This window comes from Acinonyx jubatus, chromosome E1, assembly GCF_027475565.1.
Source record: "Acinonyx jubatus isolate Ajub_Pintada_27869175 chromosome E1, VMU_Ajub_asm_v1.0, whole genome shotgun sequence".
Taxonomy (NCBI): Eukaryota; Metazoa; Chordata; class Mammalia; order Carnivora; family Felidae; genus Acinonyx; species Acinonyx jubatus.
The window spans coordinates 17,542,779-17,563,788 of NC_069397.1; the positions used below are offsets into that span (position 1 = coordinate 17,542,779).

The 21,010-nt window shown below is 58.0% G+C and overlaps 3 protein-coding genes across 14 annotated transcripts; 1 reads left to right on the top strand and 2 right to left on the bottom strand.

Moving 5' to 3' along the window:
* Positions 1-1,263: 1,263 nt before the first annotated feature.
* Positions 1,264-7,397, bottom strand: TRAF4 (TNF receptor associated factor 4). Its single transcript, XM_027034530.2, has 7 exons — positions 7,122-7,397; positions 4,119-4,170; positions 3,407-3,511; positions 3,179-3,340; positions 2,930-3,091; positions 2,671-2,826; positions 1,264-2,394 (listed from the first exon to the last, which is right to left on the bottom strand). Exons 1-7 carry the CDS (start codon positions 7,262-7,264, stop codon positions 1,762-1,764), a joined length of 1,413 nt encoding a protein of 470 aa, XP_026890331.1. The 5' UTR covers positions 7,265-7,397; the 3' UTR covers positions 1,264-1,761.
* Positions 7,398-7,930: 533 nt separating this feature from the next.
* NEK8 (NIMA related kinase 8) lies at positions 7,931-16,784 on the bottom strand. Of its 7 annotated transcripts, none has more exons than XM_027034525.2 (15): positions 16,643-16,784; positions 14,613-14,818; positions 14,143-14,375; positions 13,781-13,912; positions 13,082-13,290; positions 12,839-12,918; positions 12,574-12,755; positions 12,320-12,470; positions 11,554-11,630; positions 11,107-11,224; positions 10,099-10,249; positions 9,701-9,864; positions 9,437-9,595; positions 9,113-9,271; positions 7,931-8,196 (listed from the first exon to the last, which is right to left on the bottom strand). In XM_027034525.2, exons 1-15 carry the CDS (start codon positions 16,687-16,689, stop codon positions 8,069-8,071), a joined length of 2,196 nt encoding a protein of 731 aa, XP_026890326.1. In that variant the 5' UTR covers positions 16,690-16,784; the 3' UTR covers positions 7,931-8,068. The 7 variants fall into 7 exon arrangements, with proteins under 7 accessions (XP_026890326.1, XP_026890325.1, XP_026890322.1 ...); XM_027034524.2 differs by having other exon boundaries at positions 10,099-10,186; positions 11,554-11,726; XM_027034521.2 differs by having other exon boundaries at positions 11,554-11,726.
* On the top strand, positions 8,721-20,995 carry TLCD1 (TLC domain containing 1). 6 transcript variants are annotated; one of them, XM_053212863.1, is made up of 6 exons: positions 8,721-8,961; positions 16,303-16,377; positions 17,255-19,255; positions 19,587-19,669; positions 19,760-19,842; positions 20,153-20,995. In XM_053212863.1, exons 3-6 carry the CDS (start codon positions 19,062-19,064, stop codon positions 20,534-20,536), a joined length of 744 nt encoding a protein of 247 aa, XP_053068838.1. In that variant the 5' UTR covers positions 8,721-8,961; positions 16,303-16,377; positions 17,255-19,061; the 3' UTR covers positions 20,537-20,995. The 6 variants fall into 6 exon arrangements, with proteins under 6 accessions (XP_053068838.1, XP_053068837.1, XP_053068839.1 ...); XM_053212862.1 differs by lacking the exon at positions 8,721-8,961 and adding an exon at positions 17,075-17,162 and having other exon boundaries at positions 16,337-16,932; XM_053212864.1 differs by lacking the exon at positions 8,721-8,961 and having other exon boundaries at positions 16,337-16,932; positions 17,255-17,351; positions 18,252-19,255.
* Positions 20,996-21,010: the final 15 nt, after the last annotated feature.

The following is a 21,010-nucleotide window of genomic DNA, read 5'->3' on the forward strand; positions in this document are numbered from 1 at the left end:
GGATGTCCGGCTTCTCTTGGGAGACAGATCCCGGCCGGGTCGCCTATTACCTGCCGCAGGAGCTGAAGAGAAGGCATTTGCTGGAGCCCCTGGTAGCCGGTGGTTTTCCCTGCGGGCTTCCAGGCATCGCTGTGCCAAAGATGGCTTATCTGGAGAAGGGGCCATCTTTCCCAGCCGGCAGCCAGGGCCCCATCTCCCCCCTAGATCAGTGAATTTGACCTTTTGAAGGCTAATAAGCTGGTAGCTCCCCAGGCTGAATGTCAAGGGTCTTTCCACCTCAACCTGTGTGTGTGAGGGTGGAAAAGGCAAACACTACCAACCTTGAACCTTCTCCTTAGTAGATAATAGTTGCCATACATCGGGCCTCTTCACAGGGCCAGGCAATAAGAGTAAGGGACTTTATGCTGATTAATCGTAAAGTTTACAAGTCTAGGTAAACAGGATTACTTTCATTTTACCAATGAGAGTAACGGTGCCCCATGTAACTAAGCAACTTGGCAAAAAGCAAGCACAGCAAGGATCCAAACCCAACTCTGCTGCCATTATTGAAGGGAGCTGTATTACTAGGGATTGCTAGAGCTTAAAACCGAATTCAGGCCCTGTCCCAAACCAGCTGAAAGACTGAGAAATCAGTTCACTCCTCTATTCCTATTTCATCAGTCAAATGTGGATAATCACAGGCACTCACTGAGGACTGTATGAAAAATAAATGAACATGGATGAGAAAATCCAAATACCCTTCAAAAGGCCCTCGGCTCAGCCTAGTCCCTGGGTATGGGCTGGGCTTTGGAGTTGGATTAACATTCTGTCAAGCACGTTTTGCGCTGGGAACAAGCATCGTCTCAGTAAATCTTCACCACAGCCGACTGAGCCGTCCTTTTAGTATGGCGATAGAAGCGATTTCGTCCTGTTGTATTAAACGAATAATGCACATTCGTGCTTAGGAGTGTCTGCTACACGACAGCTATGATCATTAGACCAAGAAAGACTTGCCTGGGGGCAGAAACAGTAAGTAATCTTTGGTGGGGTATGGATCAAGGACTCCAAGCTCGTAAAATGCACCTCCCCCATTTAACCACCAGATGGCAGCGGCAGGCAACTGTCTTCCGCACAAAGCCTAGTGCAGTTCCCCCGTCGTCCGCCAGAGGGCGATCCAGCAGCGCAGAGCGGCAAGCAGCACGGCGACCTTGGCCCCGCGCCTTCCCTGTTGGGCCCGGCCTTAGGCGGCCCTAACCATCCCAGATAAGTCAGGCTGGAACCAAGTTAATAAATACAATTCAGGATTTATTAAAAACCAGGGCTCCCCTGCCGTGCCCTCCTGGCACTAAGTAAATAAATAACCAGAGGGGGCACAGCTGGGGAAAGGGGAAGAGAAATCAGATCTCAAGACAGATTCTTTGAACTACCCCTCACATCCCCACTCCCACCCCCCACTATGGCTCTTGGGACATAGCACCAGCAGGCACCTCAGTCCTGGGTAGAGTGTGGCCGGCACCAAGGCATGTCTTCCCTGCCCAGGAGAGGAGACAGGCCCTGGGATCACTTTTTCCAAGCCCTTGATGACCCCAAGACCTGCTCCCCCCAGGGGCCAGGGCTGAAGCACCAATAGGAGGCACCTGAGGGTGGTAAGGAAGAGGAGAGGGGGAACAGAACCTGGGCAGCAGAAGCAGCTGAAAGGGGGTCCGGCCCCTTCTCCAGGTTCAGCCAGTTCCTGGCTGAGGTCATGCTCCACCCCCCTTTCTCCTGGAGCCCCGCCTGCACTCAGCTGAGGATCTTTCGGGGCAATTCAACAGAGGCACGGATGAAGACCGCATCATCCCGCACGTAGTTTCGCTTGCGGATATCCTGGTGGGAGATGAACTTGGGGTAACCAAAGCCCAGAGAACTCTCATCCAGAGAGCCCCGCCAAGTGCCCGGTTTTTGGAAATTCTTCCAGTTTGGGTCAGGGTGAAAGGTCTCAGTGACATGCTGTGGCTTAGCCAGCCCGGGGTCGCTCTGATCCAGCAGGGAGAAGGTGACGCGGCGGGCAAACGGCCACTCGAGGAGATTGTCAAAGGCACCCGGCAGCACGCGAATGTAGAGCGAGAGGTGCGTGCCCTCACCGCTGCCATTGCCATTGAGGAACGCAGACACCTGCAACTTGTAGCCATACTTGTGTGTGTAGAAGGCCGGGCTGAAGCACTCCAGGTTGGGCTTAGCCTTGGCCTCCTGAAGCCGCCGTCCATAGCTGCCGATCTTCCAGATGAGCACGCCGTCACTGCCCACCGACAGCTCCTCCAGCTCTCGCCGCAGCTCCTGCAGCTCCTGCCGCTGCCGGCTCACCAGGGCGCACATCATGGCCAGGTGCGGCTTCACGCTCTCCTCCACATGCCGGGCCATCGCCAGCTTGGGGCACTGTTGGCAAAGCCCCGGGCCATGGGGGAAGGGAGAACAGTTATCAGTAGGGACATGCCCAGGGGAGACAGGGGACAGAGGGGAGCGGCGATGGGGCTGCCGGCACCCAGCTCTGACCGGGGATGGTAGAGGACACTTGGGAGGCCGCTGCCGGCCAGCAGAAGGAAGGACCGAAGGCTTCAGAGCAGCAAGGCAGGGACCAGAAAGGGCCTGGTCTACATCTGAGGCTTCAAGGACTAAGAAGGGGACAGACAGGGAAGAGGAGGGGCATCTCACCCTGTGTTTGCAGCCGGAGTCTTTGAACGGACACAGCACCAGGGCGGTGCTACAGCTCTCCTTCAGGTGGCCCGGCAGGTCCTCCCGAGCCACCGTGCCCACGCCACACTGGTTGGGGCAGGGCACGGGCAACCTTGGGCACTGGTACTGGTGGCTCTACGGCCACAGGGGCAGAGAGACAGCGGTCAATAGGCTGACCCCCACCCCCACCCCCACCCCGCCACCTGCCCCACGGCCCGCGGCTCAGGGAGGGCCTCACCTGGATGGTGTCAAAGACGAACTCCTTGGCGCAGTAGGTGCAAGGCTGGGTACGCTTGGGGCACTCAGAGGAGGCATGCTGGGCCAGCAGGCGCCGCATCATGCGGGCACCACACTTGTTCTCGCAGTACACGCTCTCTTGGGGGCATACGCCCTCGTGGCTCTAGAAACGCCAGAGAGGCCGACTGAAGGGATCCCTGGGCCACCAGGCGCCCCACTCATCCTGCGCCCTCCACCGGGCCCCACCCACCTCAAAGGCCTCCCCGCTGAAGTCGCAGCCACAAAACTCGCACTTGAGGCGCCGCTTGGGGCAGTCGTGCTGCAAGTGTGCAGGCAGGTCCCGGCGGCTCAGCTTGGTGGGGCAGCGATTGGGGCAGGGGATTACATTGAAGCTGCAGGTGTTCAGGTGGCTCTGTGGGGGAGCGAGACGGTCAGTGCCTGCCAAGAAAGGGGGAGCCCCCTCCCACCGGAGACTCACCTGTAGGTGGCGCAGCGGCCCACTCCAGCGGCAGCCCTCCTCACTGTGGATGCAGCGGATAGGCAGCCCCAACACCTGCACCTCCAGCTCCGGGTCTGGGTAGATCTGGGTAGACGGGGAGGAACCCGGCAGGGTCAGAGCCCGCTACAGTCCCCAGTTTCCACCCCCACCACCCCCAGACGGGCCAGCTCTACCTAAGAGTCGGTAACAGCCTCTCTTGAGCTATAGTCCCCTCTGTGCCGAGGGATGGAAGGCAGAGCAGGTGGTGTCTGCTCCAAAGCTGGATACCAGGGTCCCCAACATGCCTGCACGGGACACTCCCTCCTTTTGGAACAGCAGCCAATCAGCCTGCTCAGTTCCGGGCAGCCTCCGCATCCTCTGCTTCCTTCCTCTTGGTAGAGGGGTCTTGGCCCTCAGCCAGGGGCCTGGCTTGCCACCCAAAGGGGAGGGGAGCACTGCTTGCGAGCACAGAGCCGCTCTGTGCACCCCCTGGCACCCCCACAGGCTGGGCATTGTGCCTGCCCTCCAGGGCAAACACTGGCCTCATTTGCAAACTGGCCTGGTGGGAGGGAAGGGGCCACCTTTGTGGGGGCACAGGATTCCACAGGACCGGGTTGACACTGGCCCTGAGCCAACCGGCTGCCGGCAGCTCCAACCTCCACCAAGGGCAAAAGCCTGTAACTGGGGCCTCTGCCTGGCACTGTGGACTCACCTTGGCATAATCCAAAGGAAGTTGGTCCTCAGGGCATTTGAAGACTCCTTCACTGTGAAGGGGGAGGGGACAGAGTCAGGCTCCAGCTATGGGAAAGGAAAACCCAGGTCCCACCCCTCAACCAGGGCAGCCTCCCTCTCACTAGACCTGTCCTCAGCCAGAGGCCTGCAGGTACCCACTTGCCTAGCACCCCAGAAGATCCTAGCTCTTGTCCTGGAGAGAGGGTTGTGGGCCCAGTGGAGACAGACAGCTGCCTCAGACAGCATTTGGCCAACAGGTGGCACCTGGTACCCCTCCCCCCAGGAGGGCAGCTGGACTGGGAGAGGGACAGGACACCTGCCCTCCACCCTGTTAAGTTTTCAGCGGCAGGGGGTGAGTGCTGAGATGAAGTGCCAGAGCTGCCCGGCCCCCAGCAGGGATCTCGTCCCAGAACCCAGGGCAAAGGTCAGCTTGGGGCCACTTTACCCCATCCCTTCCCTCCTCCCGTGAGGGTGTGCCTCCTAAAGCAAGGAGGAGGAGAGGCTCACTCTAAGGCACTGTTCACACTCCCATCCAGTCCTGACCACCTGCTTCTGCGAAGGGGCTGCGTGTTCCCATTTTGCAGATGAAAGAACCGAGACGGGGGGGGGGGGGGGGGGGGGGGGAGCAGCAGCTGGACGTCAGTCTGACTCCCCGCCTCACACAGGTTCTACTACCCCACAGACACCAAGGAGAGGCTGGGGCGACAAAAACCGCCCAAGCAAGCACAGCCAAGACTATGGTCACCGCAGGGCACGCGCTGAAAGCTTTCTGACCCTGCACCAACAAATCCACTGACACGCCTTCTTCTACCAACATGCCCTTGCTGACCCCAGCCAGGACCAGTCACACACACCTGGCATGGCCTGAGCAGAGCGAGGGCTCACCCAGTAGGGCTGAAGGCCCTCAGGCACGGCATTCCTGGCAGGTCTGAGTCAGGTAGGTGGGAGGCAGAGATCAAGGCAGAAGCGGAAGCCACATGGCAGCCCTGTCCACGACAGAACTTTGTAGGACCTGGGCAGTCCGTGCCCCGGCTGCCCAAAGGATTTCTAGCACCCATCTCCCCTGACCCCCACTACCACCACCGGCCATGCCGCCAATACCAAGAACAATACGTGTCCAGGCACCGAAGAGGTGTGCCCGTGCCCACAGGGCAACCAGCCTTCCTGGACCAACCTGAGTAATAGCCCCGGCAGGAAGGGGGAAAGAGGGGGGTGGGCCATGGGGGAGGGGTCTGCTGGGCTGCTCCAGGAATGTGCTGATTTAGTGGTTTTGGAGACAGGGAGGGGACTAAGGCAAGTCCCCAGGCTTCAGGCAGAAGATTAGTCGGAGCAGCTTGGGGCCCCGCCAGGACAAAGGTTCTGCGGGGGCTATGGACACCCTTGCTTGTAGGATAAGGGGTGGTGGTGAGGGACAGAGCCTGCTCAACCACTTCTTTCCTTCGGGGGCCTCAGCAGCATCGCTCAAGCTCTAGGGGAGGAGGCAGTGTGGGGGGGGGGGGGGAAGCAGGGGCCAAGACTGCTCCAGGCGGTGCAGTGGAGGCCCAGGCCCAGGGGAGAAAACAGGATGGGGGGAGGGGGCTGTGGGAGAGGAAGAGGGGATTTCCGGGAGGGGGAGGGGCAGAAGCTGGGGAGAGGGACAGAGGAGGTGGAGGGAAACTGCCTGACAGCCCCCTCACAGGCAGTCGGGGTGGGTCAGCTGGGAGTGGGGGCAGGGGCTCAGCTGGCCTCATCTGGAAACCAGAGGGCCGGGGTAGGGCGCCGCGGAAGACAATGGGACTGTGTGTCTGTAGGGGAGTATGTGTGTACACTGAAGGGAGGAGGGAGGACAGAGGAGGGTGAGGGAAAAGGAGGAGGGGGCAGCACAGCAGCTCTTGCAGGAGCATATGTGAGGGCAGGAGCCGGCCCGGGCTGCGGGGAACTGAAAACAAAGGGCCTGCTGAGATTTCCGCCAGCTAGGGGCTGCGGAGGGCTGAGAGACGGAGGGGAGCAGCACTGAAGGCAGGAGCCCCAGAAGCGCTCCCTGCCTGCGCCCCTAGAACCCCTCAGCGAACAACCTCCAGACAGGCGGCAGTGGCTGACCTAGCTTTTCCCTGGGGAAAAGGGAGCACGACCTCTTCTTGGGGCACGACCTCCCCAGGAATGAGGGCTCCCTCGTCTTGCCTCCCCACACCTGACGTGAGCATTTCCCAGCAAAGGCGTTCGATTCAGGACACCGCGGGGTGCCCAGAACTCAGCAAACGCCCCACGGGCCAAGGGGCCACCTGGTTCAGTAACACTCAGGGTGCGACCCCCTCCCTAACGACTTATAGACGCCTCGCGGTATTGAAGATCCCCAGGGGCAAGGAGGGACACCCAAGGGGTTCCACTGCTTCAGGGGCGATCTGTACCGTCACAGTCCTCCCACTGTTGTGGGACCAAAAGCAGCCCGGGCTTAAAACCCAGTTAAGCCTTTAAGTAACTGTGTGATCGTGGGCAAGCCGCAGCCTTTTTTGAATCTCTCGTTTCATCATCTGTGAAATGGGAGAACAATAGCTGCCGTTCTCGAATTGTTAGAATCAGAAGAGGTTAGATGGGCGGAAACTCCGGAGGCTTAAGGTACTGCCCGGGACAGAGGGTTTTGTCCTCCTCTTCCCGTAAGGAGTCAAAGTTCAAGGATGAGGCCGCTCCGGCTTTCAGGTGAGGGGGAGGGCCGGCCACGGGTCAGGAAGGGCGTCTTCTCCCACCTCCACCCCGCAGGCTGGCACGGAATTCTTCCGAACGGGCGCGGGCGCCAGTGGGCCCCGGGCCCCTTCGGATTAGTGCTTGGGGTCCTCCCTCGGGGTCTGACGTCACCGCCACCCCGTGACGTCACGGTGGGCGCCCCTGAGGTCACGGAGCCGCGGCGCAGACAAAGGCCCGGCATGTCTCCGGCCCGGGCCCCTCCCCATGCGTCGTCCCCCCTCGCCGTCGCCACCGGCCGCTCCCCGCTACCCCCGGCCCGCACCTGAGGAACTCCTGCAGGCAGGTGTCGCAGAAGCGGTGGCCGCAGGTAGAAACCTGCACAGGCTCGCGCATGGGCTTCCCGCACAGCGGGCACAGCAGCCGCCGCTTGGGCTTCTCCAGGAACTTGTAGTCGAAGCCGGGCATGGCGGGCGGGCGGGCGGGCGGCAGGCACGGGCGAGCGGGGCCGGGCACGCGGCGGCCCCACAGCCCGCGCCTCGCTCCGGCCGCGCTCCCGGCTCCGGGCGGCGCCGACTGGCGGCCGCGGCCTGCGCCCAGCCCCCGAGCCCATGAGCCCGCCCGCCGGAAGAGGGGGTGGAGCCGCGCCCGCGCGGTCCTAGCGCCGGACACTCGCGCTCCCACCCACCTCGCGGGCTCGCGGCTTGCGGGGTGGGCGGCTGACCAGCCTCGCGCCCTCCAACCGCGTACGGGCTCCTCTCTCCCCTTCGGAAGGGAGATCGCGGCTCCGCTTCTCCCCAGGGGTGGGAGGCCCTGGAAACTGGATGGGGCGGAGGGCCCTGGCGGCCACACTGGGCCGCGCCACAATGGTTCCTTCTCCCGAGTGTATAGCTCGGTCTCGGGGGCCACGTGTCGCCTAGGGGCCCGGGACTCCAGCTTGCAGGTGCTAGGCAGCCGAAGCTTGGCAACCAGATCTGGGGAGCTCGGCTGGCGCGGGGAAGCCGTGCTGGGCGCTAGGCCAGAGGAACCTCGGCCCCAGCCTCAGGCTGCGCCTACATTCCTCCCCAGGCCCGACCGCGGCCCTGCCCAGCCCTGGGGTGTCGCCACCCCCAACCCTGAAGAGACCACATTCTAGGCAGGCAGCTGATGTTTTTATTGGCGCTATTTCCCAGTCATCTGGAAAACTGGTCTGGCCCAGCCAGCAACCCTTTCTCCCAACCTGCTTTGGGGGAAAGGCTGGGGTGTGGGGTGAGAGGCAACCTTCAGCAAGGATTAGCTCCGCAGTAGACACTTTGGTACCCTTGGCAGATGCATTTCCAGTCGACAGGGGAGGAAAGAGCTCAGAAGTTGTGCTAATCCGTGCCTCAGGTTACCGAGTCGGGGGTAGGTGGCAAGACTCCCTGCAGGGCAGGCAAAGAAGAAGCTAGGCTGCCAGAATGGCCAGTCCAGGCAGGACTGGGCTTGCCCTGCTCCAAAGTAGAGCTGCTCTCGCAGGGGGCACCAGCGATTTATTTTCTAACTGGGCTGGGGGAAAGGGCATGATCTGGATGGAGCCACAGCCACCTCCAGCTTTTTTCTGCCAAGAGTCGGGAGACCACCCTGCTTCCCAAACTTAGGTCTGGTTGTCTGGTTTCCAGGTCTAGTCAGCCTGGTCCCTGGGGACACCAACTTAAGAGAAGAGGGGTGGGGAGAGAAAAGAGAGTTGTTGGGGGAACAGGGTGGGTTGAGGTTTTCATATCCAGGGCCAAAGGAGAGTGGGCGCCTCACTAGTTCTTCTACCGGGTTAGTGACCAGCCAGGGGCTGGTGGGGACAGTCTTGCTGCAGGCATCCGCACATTTCAAGAATGTTCAGAGGAGAAGCAACAGCAGGGTGGTCCAGGTCCAGAGGTGTATCTAGGTGCCTCAGGGTGGGATTGGCTCATCCGTAACCGCTGGAAGGTATGGAAACTTGCAGCGACCCAGAGGGCAGTGCCTCAGCAAGGGATACCCACCTCCGCTCCCACTCCCACACATGGCCCTGGACTCTGGACCCTGATAGGCCAGAAACAGAGGTTCAAACTAAACTGGACTGGGGGTAGGAGGAGAAAGAAGGCCTTTGGGCCCTGGGAAGCACCGGAGCAGCCCTTCAACAAGGCCCGAGACGCAAACGCCCTTGCCCTCCCCAGGTAGGAAGCTGTTTTCCCCGGCAACTTCTGCTTTCATTTATCTGGGGGCTTTTAGTGATTTGGGCTGTGACCACTGGGGATGGGCGCAGGAGCCGGGCCCAGCTGGATTCACCCTGGTGTAGATGAAGTGGGAAAAGTTAGAACAACTCACGGCGAACGGCCAGCAGAGTGTTTCCATGGCAACAGGACACAGAAGTCACTGTGTAAGGGTGCGTCTCATCCAGCTGCACTGGCCGAGGGAGTCCAGCATCCTCATCCCTTCTTCCCAGTCGACCTCGGGCCCCTTTGCCCCAAGAGTACACTTCGCCTTCTGCCAAACAGAATCCCAAGCAGGGAAGTAGGAGGAGGACACGGCTCAGCGAGCAGCTCTCCTTCCGGATTGCTGCACGGGCCCCATCACGATGTTCAGCAACCCTGAACGTGATAACCACGGACTGCCCACACCCTACCCGCCCCCACAGTGCCCACTAATCACCTGCCCCAATGGCTACAGTGAAGGCATCCCCACAGGCCACCATCGCTGTCTTGATGTTCTGCAGGCCTCGGACTTGACAAGGTGCCCGGCTGACCCGGCGGGCATTGGTGCCCAACTGCCCATGCTGATTGCTGCCAAAAGTGTAGCAGTCACCAGAGGCTGTAGGGGAGGAAAAAGGGAAGGAAGGAAAGGGATGCCTCAAGTGAGATTCCAAGGAGGCCAGGAGAGTCCACCCGTGGCCTCCCATGCCCAGGTCCTACTCACCAGTGACGGCAGCTGAATGAGCAGTGCCCAGGTCCACACTCAGCAGGGGCTCCTGGTCCAGGGGTGCGGAACCTAGTGGTGTGAAGCTCAGGGCCTCCTCTACCTGTTGGTCGGGGGCAGGCTCCTCCCCCAGGGAGCAGTGATCCAGGCCCAGTTTGTTGAACCTGAAGGTACAGGCAAAACCCAAGTGCAGCTGACACTTCGTATAGTCTCTCCTGCTCCCAGCAATCTGGGCAAGAGCCGGTCACCAGGGCACAGATCCCACCCTGGGTTGAACCCAGCAGCACTCTCAGCGCCCCCTAGTTCTGCCCCTTGGTTGGTGGCAACGACATGTCATGTTGCCTTAGCAGCCAGGGAGGGGAAGGGGACAGGCTAGTCATCCCGGTGTACCTATTTACCTGTTACTCCCACAAGCCAGGGCTCGGCCAGGCACGGTGAGGATCATGGAGGAGTCAATGCCACATACAACCCGCTGGGCTTCCTGTCCTGGGGGTATGGATACCTGCTGGGGACAGCTGTGGGACTCCCTGGTGCCCAGTCCTAGCCGGCCTACAATAAGAAACCAGGATGGGGCTTGTTTGAGTTTTAGGGTCGGTGATGCCAGGATGAGGAGTCACAGAGAAGAGGTAACAGCGTGAGTGAAGGCTGTGCCCTCAGCCTGAAATGCCCATCCTTGGCCCCTCTGTGGTCACAATCCTACTCCTCCTCAAGACCCCGTTCAGATGCCACCTCTGTCTCCTCCAGGAAACTCCCATGCCATTCCTTGGGTTCTCACATCTCTGGACCTTGGGAGGAGCCCTCACGCTGTCTGTCCTTTTTTTTTAACGTTTATTTATTTTTGAGACAGAGCATGAATGGGGGAGGGACCGGGAGAGAGGGAGACACAGAATCGGAAACAGGCTCCAGGCTCTGAGCCATCAGCCCAGAGCCCGACGCGGGGCTCGAACTCACGGAACGTGAGATCGTGACCTGAGCTGAAGTCGGACGCTTAACCGACTGAGCCACCCAGGCGCCCCTGTCTGTCCTTTGTCATAGGGAGATGTCATCCCTTCCATTAGAATGAGTCCGCCAGGAGGACAGAAACCCCATGTAGGTCTTCTCTAGTTTCAAAGCCCAGAGGGATGTTTGACCCAGAGAGGGCCACCAGAAGTATTGACTGATGAAAGAAATCTCCCCCGTTACAACATAAGCCCCTGAAGGAAGTGACTCTTATTCAACTTGTCTCTGCACCCAGCCCAGGGGGCTCACAGATGTGCAGTAAAGTTTCATAAGTCAATAAATGAGTGGAATTGAAGAGAAAAGACGGAGAACGAGTCATGGGGTAGAAGGTGGGTATGAAGGGAACAAATCATGGCCAGGGTACTGTGAGATGCAGCCAAGAGGCTAGAATGGGGTGGAGAGCTTACCACCATCTCCGCGGCCCCACGCAAATAGTTCTCGCTCTGTGGACAGGGCCAGCACGTGAGAGGCCCCACAGGCCACCTGCACCATCTCATAGCCCAGCAGCGCCTCCACAATGGTGGGCTAGAGAGGGAGGGGAAGTGAGAGAGACTGGGCAAGGGGCCTAGACTAGCTGCCTGGCCTCAGCATCCCATGTAAGGATGAAGTTGGAAGCGGCGAATTCTCACAAGACACGGCTGTCTCTTTAACTGCCCTCCCACCCCCACTGCAACCACTGGGGAAGGCTGGCCTTTCGGTACTTCCCCTGGTACTGCCTGGGACAGGTGCAGCCTGGGAGCTAAAGGGACCTAGCTGCTGGGGATCCCCTGCCCCCAACCTGGGTGTCAGCTCTCAAATGTGGGCTCCATGCCATCTCCCCACTTCCTCTTCTCCAAGGTATGTGCAACACCCACCTGGCTGATGTCATTGAGGCTGCCATGGCCTAGGCACCCGTTACTGCCACTGCCAAAGGTCATGATGATACCTCGGTCTGGAGAGTGGGGGGTGGTGAGGAACGAGAAGGGAGAGAGAGGTTGGGCTGGTTTTCCAGATAAGCCAGTCCATGGGTTGGAGGAGCAAGAAAAAGCTGGAAGAATGGGACAGGAGGTAGAAAAGGATAGGCAGAGGTGTCTCTTCTCAGATGTGTGAGTTGGGACAGTGACAGTCTCTGAGCTTTATTTACTTTTTTTTTTTTTTTTGAAGTTTATTTTTGAGAGAAAGAGAGTGCGAGCTGGGGAGGGGCAGAGAGACAGGGAGAGAGACTCCCAAGCAGGCTCTGTGCTCTGAGCGCAGCAGCAAGGTCTGTTGCCCTGATGCAAGGCTCCATCTCCCCAGTTGTAAGATCAAGACCTGAGCCCAGATCAACAGCCGGGCGCTTAACCAACTGAGCCACAGAGGCGCCCCTCTCCTCTTTGAGCTTTTAAGATCTGAGCTTTCCAGATCCCTCTCCCTCTCTCTCTCTCTCTGTCTCTCTCTCTCTGAGCCTCCCTCAAATGAGTACAGTATACTGTAACTACTCGGCCAGGCCCTTGTGAGGGTAAAGGGGAGTTCGTGAGTAAAGAACCTGGTGCCAGATAAAGAGCAGAGAGCAGTATTAATTGAGTGTGCAGATTGCAAATGACAAAGCAATGAGGGAAGGTGCTCTGGGGGTGCCTTCCCATAGTCCCCTGAAGGACTCACCGGTCAGGCAGGCTGTGAAGAGGTCCCCGCAGGCCACATGTTTGATAGTCACGCCCGACTGGCCCTCCAGGAAACGGGAGACGAACTGGGGCTGCGGCTGCTCCACGGCCCCGGGCAGGAGCGCGCCCCCTCCGGCGCCTAGGGGCGGGGCCTGTCGGAGGCCAGGAGGGCGTGGGCGGCGCCCCGGCCGCCCCTGCTTGGCCCCTGCTTGCCTGGGCCCCCCTTGCCGTCCAGGGCCACCCCAGCCTGCTCACCTCCCAGAGGATAAGGCGCCCCGAGCGCGTGACGCCCGCCTTCTGCGTGCGCCCAGCTGCCACCTGGACCACCTCTGTGTTGAGCATCGGCAGCCGCAGCGGGGCGCTGAGCCCACCGCCCCACGCGTAGACCGCCGACAGCGGTGGCGGAATGGCCGGCCGTGCGGGTCCCCGGGGTATACCTGCGGGGACAGTGCATCAGGCCTGTTAAACTAGTGGGAATGGCTTGGTGGCCGTGGGCACCGGCCGGGGGGCTCCGACTTACCCCTGCAGCGGGCGCCTGTGGTCCTGCTCCCTGTGCTGCCGGGGGCCATGGGTGGCCCTGGGACCAGGGACTTCTCTGCCCTGTGGGTCGGGGGTGGGGGTGGAGGTTCAAGACCTGGCCCATTCCTGGCACTCCCACACGCAGGAATGGAGGACTTGCCCCGAGCTCCCTCTGCCCCAGGCTCATTGTGCTCCCATTGGGTGCTCCCCTGGGCCCAGAGTCCCCCTCCCTCCCTGCACAGGCCTCCTCATGCGGATGCTCCCCAGGTCGGTGTGGAGGTTGAGGAGGGCGCGGATGCAGAGTGGCTGTGCCATGATGTGGCTGAGTGGTGGCCGCTGTGAGGGCTCCAGGCTGAGCAGACTGAGGACGAGCTGGCGCAGCTCAGGGCTGTACCGGTCAGAGATAGGTGCAAAGGTGCCACTCATGATCTTCAGCACCAGCGCTGGCAGGTTCTGTGAAAGCATCAAGTGTGAGGTTGGCCACAGCCGGAGTCATGCTCTTGGGTGGCAGCGCCTCCCTGCCCCAGGTCTAATGGGGTGGTCATTGACCTGCACTCAGAGCGTTCAGTCTGAAGAGGGGACTCCCAGTGATACAGTTGCTGAACTCTGCTCTCAAGAACTCCTGGTAGGGGAGCTTAGCTTCAGTTATGTCCTCAGGAACCCTAGGTTGTTGGGAGAACTCAAGCCTTGCCCTTAGGAGGGTCCCTAATCTGATGGGAAGAGCTCTGCTTTCAGGAGTCCTCAGTTTAGTGGAAAGGCCCAAGCCCTCCCTCAGGAACCCATAGCCAGAGGGAAGTCACAGCCCTGCCCTGGGCTGACCTACCGGTCTGATGAGGGAAACATAACTCAGCCAAAAGAGAAGAAATAAGAGGTGGCTGGAGCCGAGGACTTCCTGAGGAGGGACAGAGATGTCCTAGTTGTCCCCATGGGGGTGCTAACTCACCGCAGCTTCAAAAGCCCTCTTGAGACTGGCCAGTTCATAGAGGACACAGCCCAGGGCCCAGATGTCACTCTTCTGGTTGTAAGGCTTGCCCTCACACAGTTCAGGGGAGATGTAGCACGGAGTGCCCACCACCTGCAGGGCGGAAGAGGATATTATTATAGCCTGAGGGTGGGGGAGGGAAGGCTCTGTTCAAGGCCCACTGGGAGACAGCTTCTTCCCAAAGCAGGCCCAAGTGCTTCTTCCTGCAGCCAGCCAGGGCCTAAGGGGCCAAGGTCTTATGGTGGGGAGAGAGTTGGGACACAGAGTGGGCCTTGGCCATCAAAACCTCCAGCACCCTTGAGTTCCCCTCCATGCCCAGGCACCGTGTAGGCCTTGCTCTTGCTGCTAAGGATCTTGGAGATGCCGAAGTCCCCGATCTTGACAACCATGCGGTGTTTGTCAAGAAGGATGTTTTGAGTCTTAAGGTCCCGGTGCAGGATGAGATGGGTGTGCACGTGATGGAGCGCGAGCAGGATCTGCACAAAGAAGTGCAGGATGGTCTCCTCCTCCAGCAGGGAGTTACAGCGTTTTTGGATGAACTCAGCCAGGGTGCCACCTGCAGCCACAAGGAACCACTTCAGATCCAGGCCTCCCCATACCTGGGACTCTCCTTTTATGAAACTAAGCCCAGAAAGGGCAAGGGCCTGCTAGCCTCACACAACTGGGATGAGAACTCTATACCTCTGACCCTCCATCAAACTCATTCTGAGGAGGGAAGCCGGCTGATCTGTGTCTGCCTGTCCCAGAGGTGAGAGGCCCTTGGAGCCAGGACGATGCAAGAAGGCTGGCCCACCTGGTGCGTATTCCATGGCAATCATGAGGGCCTTGTCCTCCAGGAAGTTCTCATAGTACTCAATGACGTTGGGGTGATTGAGTAGCTTGAGGACCTGGCACTCATTTTGGGCTGCCTGCCGCTCTTCCTTGGTCATCTGCTCCACTGGGATCTGCTTGATGATCACCAGCTTCTGGTCAGCCTTGCGCAGGCACAGGTGCACAATCCTGGGGACACAGAGTACAGGGGTGGGTACCAGCTGAGCCTCCAGCCACACATCAGGCAGGGCAGATCTGGTCACTGGATAGTACTTAAGAGAGGGGAAAGGAAACCCAGACTAAGAGATCATCTAACTAAATGCACAGAACACTGAGTTTAGGAACAGGGAGAATTGACCACAAACTCTGTGTGAGACCTTAGGCAAGTCATTTAACTTATTTGAGATTCAGTTTCACCAAAGACACAGTGAAGTTAGTCTTCACACACACGTTAGTACGTTCCACACACACCCTGGAGTTAACTGCCTGGGTTCAAATCCTGGCTCCTCCTCTTACTACTTATCTACTCTTGCATTATATGATGTTATCATCTGAAAAACAGAATCAACTTCCCTGGGTTGCTGAGAAAATGCATGTAAGGCACTTAGCACAGCGTTTGGCACATCAAAAATGCTCAATGAGTAGAAGCCATTTACACTATTATTTTCTTCCAACTCTGGTTAGTATCCATAAAAAGCAGGATTCTTGTTCTCCTTCGCAACCATATCCCCAGAGCATAGCCCAATATTTAGCACACAGGAACTCAATAAGTATCTGCTGAATGAATGGATGATATGAATGAATGATCATCTAAGTATCAAATTTATATTTGATATATCTCTCCTCTGAGCCCCAGACTAACAAATCCAACTACCTGCCTTGCATCTCTACCTAAATGGCTTGCGTGCATCCTTAATTTTAACAAAAAAATCAAAATAGAACTTTTGATTCCTGCCCCCAAAACCTTTCCTTTCTCAGTCTCTTCCATCTCAGTAAATGACACCACCACAAAGTCAGACACCCTGAAAATCATGCCAAAATCTTTCCTCCATTTCAAACAAACACATCAACAAATCCTGTTTCTACCTCCAAAATATTGTGAACTCATCCATTTCTCTCTCTGATTTCTGCTACAACCCTTGGCCAAGTCATTATTTCCTGCCTAAAATACTGCACGAGTCTTTAAAATGGTACCTTCACTTTTGTCATCCTCAAATCTAAGTTCCATACAGCAGCCCGAGTGACATTTTAAAAATGCAAATCACATCAAGACCATTCTGCTTAAACCTCTTCCCTTTACACTTCAAATAAATTCAACCCCTTTATCTCCGCCCATAAGGCCATAATCTGGTCCCTGACCTCTGTGACAATCCCATTTTATACCATTCTTTCCCTTGCCCACTACATTCCAACTTCAGTCTTTTTCTGGGTTCCTTGAATACTCTGAATTCTTTCTCACATGAGGTCCTTCCCATAGACGGTTTCCTCTGTTTGAAAAGCTCTGCCTTCACCTTCGAATTACTGGTCTTCATTCCTTAAGTCTTGGCTTTAAACCTCACCTCTCAGGGAAAATTTCCTTGACCATCCCAAATAAGTACTCCCTGGTGTATACTATGCTCGCAGCTTGTTAGTAACTGCTTTAATATCTTGTTTATTGTATTATTTCCCTACAGTCTGTAGGCTTCGAGAGAGAAAAGGCCACGCCTATTTTGGTCTTGACAGTATACTTGGCGCCAAGAGCCAGACCGGTAGAGTTGGCGCTCAGTATTCGTAGAATGAATGAATCAGGCATCAAAGAACAGAACTCTGCGGGGGCGCACAGGCTTGTAGGGGGCGTGACCTCCTTAGAGGCGGAGTCTCCCAGCAGGGACTGAGACCGGAAGTCTGGGCGGGGCTTTCCAAGTGTGCGCTCACGCCTCGGGGCGGGGCTAACCGGGCAGAGAATTCGCGGACAGAGTTGGGACTTACTTTCCCTCTCCCCGACCAGTTTCCTTCCCCAGAGCCCTGGCTCACCCGAAAGCACCTCTCCCCACCACTCGGATCCGCTCGTACTTCTCCATCTCATTTCTCAGTCACATTTCCGGAACACCTACACCCAGACGCGGCGCGTGCGCGGACCCGCCCACCCTAGGGCCACGCCCCCTACGTTGCCAGATAATTGGGGGCGGAGCAAGTGAGATTGGAGTTGGTTCAGCCCTGTATCTGTTTTGTGCTGTTTAATGGGTCTTACCAGCCCCCACCCACAGTTACTTTTTCAGGGTCCGAGGAATGGAGTGTTATGCCGTTTCTTGGCGCGGTTAGCGGTACGGTACCAGCCACTTCCCACACACATCTCGGCATCCGGCCCTCAAAAAGCTTCCTTAGAGCGGAGGGGTGCCCTGCACAACCGTGTGAGGGTGGAAAGCCAGGACCGACCTCTCAGCGCAGCACCTCTTTGCCCATTAGTGACGCTATTTCGCAAGGGGAGAGCAGATTCTCATTGGCACGCAAATGATGAACTACCAAAACTGTACCGAGAGCGTCAGCACTCTCGGTCTGTGGGGCAGGGTGCAAGGTTAGCTGAGTTTCGTGTTTGCCTAGGGAGGGACCGGGGAAACCCCAAGCTGTGCAAATTGATTCACCTAGGGTGGAGGAGACACGGTCTCCAGGCCGTCCGGACTTGTGAGCACCGCGCTCGTCAGCACTTCCAACTCCCCCCTGCACACACACGGCTTTGCCTCAGGTAATCTGCCTTCAACGCTCAACTATAGGGAGAATCTCCTTGAGAGGGGGATGAAAGGGAAGTGGACCACTATCTGAAAACATCAGAGAGAGGAGGAAAGGGAGCTGTTTGGCCGATGTGGGTTCAAAGCTTCTGCCTAAACGTAGGGGGCTGGTCAGTACGACTGTCTTGAACAGGAGTGAGTTCAATTCCTGTTGTCTCCCTGTGCCGCCTCCTCTGTGTGAGCTCCATGAAAGCTCAAAGAGCGAGAGGATGATTATTAGCTAAGGGATAGCGTCCCTATTTCTGAGTGAATGAGGAATGTGAAGAAAGGAGTGTTTATGTTCTGTCCAGCTCCACCCCTCAAAAGGGTACTCAAACCTACCCAAGTGGAAGGACCACTTGAGGGTCCCCATGAGGGGCCCTCGGTCGCTGCCTCAGGCTGCTCTTGGCTGATAAACAAAGCTGCCCTGTGACTAAAGGGGAGCACAGAGGGGAAAAGCCGCTCAACCCGGGACACTCGTGCTCTCACCTAGAAACCAATCGGGCCGTGGTTGACCCAGGAGCCCCACAGGGGTTAATATGTAACCATGGAGCTATCAGGGGAGGCAGAGCAAACACCCAAACCTCTTGGTCCCCTAAGGCTTCTAGCTTTCCCTCCCTCTCGCAGCAGCTTTTCCCGAGCTCCCCCCTCCCCTCCAGCTACACCCTTCCACTCCCTTACCGCCACCCCCAGCCCCAGGTTCTCAGCAGTTCTGGCATTAGCTCTTCGTTCCACTGGAGGCGGGAGGGGATCCCGCCCCAAGGTGGGGATAGGCTGACACCTAGTGACCGCGAGCTGCAACTGCCTCGGGCCGCTGGCCTGAAGAGTAAGGGTCACCCCAGCAGCCCCGGCAAATCCGCGGTCTTTCCTCGTCCCAGTCTCCAAGGAGCCAGGAGAAGAGAGCTGGGACTGTCTGAGGGAGGACTGTGACAGCCGCACGGCCCCGGGAGCCCAAAAGCGAGCTGGGAAGAGGGGTGGTGATAGATTAGTCGACCCTTTCCAGGCACGGAGTTGATGCGGGGCGCCATACACGCAGAAAAACTGGCCTGAAGAAGCTAGAGATCCAGTGGAAGAACAGGGTATGGGCGGAGATCATTGTCGAAGTGAGGCTCGGATCCATCTGCAGGACCAGGGCTTAAAGGACCCGGGTGTGTGACGGGCCCCGCCCCGCTCTGCCAAGATTGGAGTTGAGGGAGGAGAGAGTGTACTCTCAGTGCCCGCCCAGGAGGGGGAGCCGGTAGCCCCGGGGAAAGTAGGGACGCGGGTTAATGAGGCCAAGCGAGGGAGGCGGGGCTCCATCGGTAGTCGGGAGGCGCCAGAGAGGGGTGCCGCGGGGGTGGCGGCGCCCCCAGTAGAGCTCCTTTTCGCCCGAAGTCCGCGGGAGCCAGGCGGGGCCGGGAGACCCCGCGAAACGGCGCTCAAGCCCTCGGTGCAGCCTAGGAACCGGAGGGGCGGGAGCAAGCGGCCGGGGCGGAGCGGGGCGGGGCGGGGGCGATAGGGGGCGGAGACAGAGGCCCGCGGGGAGGGCACGGGAGGAGCGCAGGGGCCTAGAGGGCTCCACGAAATCTGTGCGAGGCTGGCGGCCGGCAGCGAGGCGGCCGGGGTGGACTGGCCCGAGAGGGAGCCCCATTCCGGGAGCAGTCCGAGGAGGCCGCCTCGAGGGCAGACAGACGGCAGGGAGGGCCAGCATGCCCCCACTGCTTCACCCCGCCCTGCCCCTGCTCCTGAGCGCCACGCTGACCTTCCGGGGGCTCCGGAGAGCGCTCTGCTGCCTGCCGCTGCCGGCGCACGTGCGCGCCGACCCCCTGCGCACCTGGCGCTGGCACAACCTGCTCGTCTCCTTCGCCCATTCCATCGTGTCTGGAATCTGGGCGCTGCTGTGGTGAGTAAAGGACTGGGGTTTTGAAGGTGGGTGGCTAGGGATCCCGCGTTACCCTCCGCATCCCTCTCGGGCAGGCCGAAGCCATGCAGTCTTACCTGATTTCCCTGTTTGGAAAACTCTCCAACTAGGAGCGGCAGAGGACCCAGGGGGAGGGGAAAAAAAATCCCATCTGGGAAACGGGAGACACCTGGGTTTCAGCCAGGCCTCTCTCCTCACTGCCCGGTCAGCCAATAGCGCGAGCTCAGATCCCTGGGGACTGGGAAGGGTAATGGGGGATTAGAGGGTCCTTAGGGATGCCGAGATGTTGAGAGCCTGCTTTCTTCGCTCCCAGTATATGGCAGACCCCGGAGTTGCTGGTGGAGATTGAGACGGCATGGTCGCTTTCTGGCTACCTGCTAGTTTGCTTCTCCGCAGGTAGGTCTTGCCCAGAAAGCATTAAGTAGGTGGGGGACGGGGAAAAGCTTGTTCAGGTCTTTTCATGACCTTTTTCTCTCTCTCTGCTAGGGTATTTCATCCACGACACGGTGGACATCGTGATTAGTCATCAAGCCCGAGCTTCTTGGGAATACCTGGTTCACCACGTCATGGTAAATGAGACGCAGGGGATATGGTGTAGGCCTGGTGCTAGCAATCTAGTCTCAGCCTTGTCTGTCTGAACCTGGGAGGTAAAGACCCATCTTTTTCTTAACCCCATTTCTAACCTGTGTCCTACATCCCATTGCTGGGACAGAGGGTTGGCACTGTTTTGTGCTTTTGGCTATTTTAGGCCAGCAATCCCTGGCCTTACCTAGTATCTCAACAAACTGATGGTATCTGGGTTCCCTAACACATTCTCTAGTATCTCAACAAACTGATGGTATCTGGGTTCCCTAACACATTCTCACCCGTGTCTTCTAGGCCATGGGTGCCTTCTTTTCAGGCATCTTTTGGAGCAGTTTTGTCGGTGGGGGAGTCCTAACATTGCTGGTGGAGGTCAGCAACATATTCCTCACCTTCCGCATGATGATGAAGATCAACAATGCCCAGCACCTTCTCCTCTACCGGGTCAACAAATATGTCAATTTGGTCATGTACTTTCTCTTCCGCCTGGCCCCTCAGGCCTACCTCACGCACTACTTCTTGCGTTATTTGGGCCAGAGGACTCTGGGCACTTTTCTGCTGGGTATCCTGCTCATGCTGGACATCATGATCCTCATCTACTTTTCCCGTCTCCTCCGCTCAGACTTCTGCCCTCAGCGTGTCCCCAGCCAGCAACACAAAGACAAGTTTTTGACTGAGTGAGAGGCACAAAGCCTACAACTTGTGGCAAGAGCAAACACAGCCAAGAACAGAGCCTCACACATATATGAAAGAATTAGCCCCAAGCCTGGGGCATCCTGGGGATAACCTCTCCACCTTTCAAGTCTGCACCTACTATTGAAAATGCTAATGAAAGCACTCCTCCGAAGTCCTTGTCCTTTCTTGGGCAAGGGGTGAGGAAAGCAGACAGACCGGTTGGACATGCTGGTTGGGTGCGGGGACAAGGTGCTATGAAAGGCAGCCATCCCACACTGCCCTGAAGTGGATGCTAATGAGAATTGTGTATTGTGTACTGGTTTCATACAAAGCCTCTTCCAGGGATAAAGGGAGGGGTTCTTGTTTTTTCTCCTACCACTATGATGGTGGCAAATCGTAGTTGTCCTAGGACAGACAACCAACCCTCATCTGGGCCACGAATATTTGAGTTCCTGTTGCTAAAATGTTAACAAGCGTGGT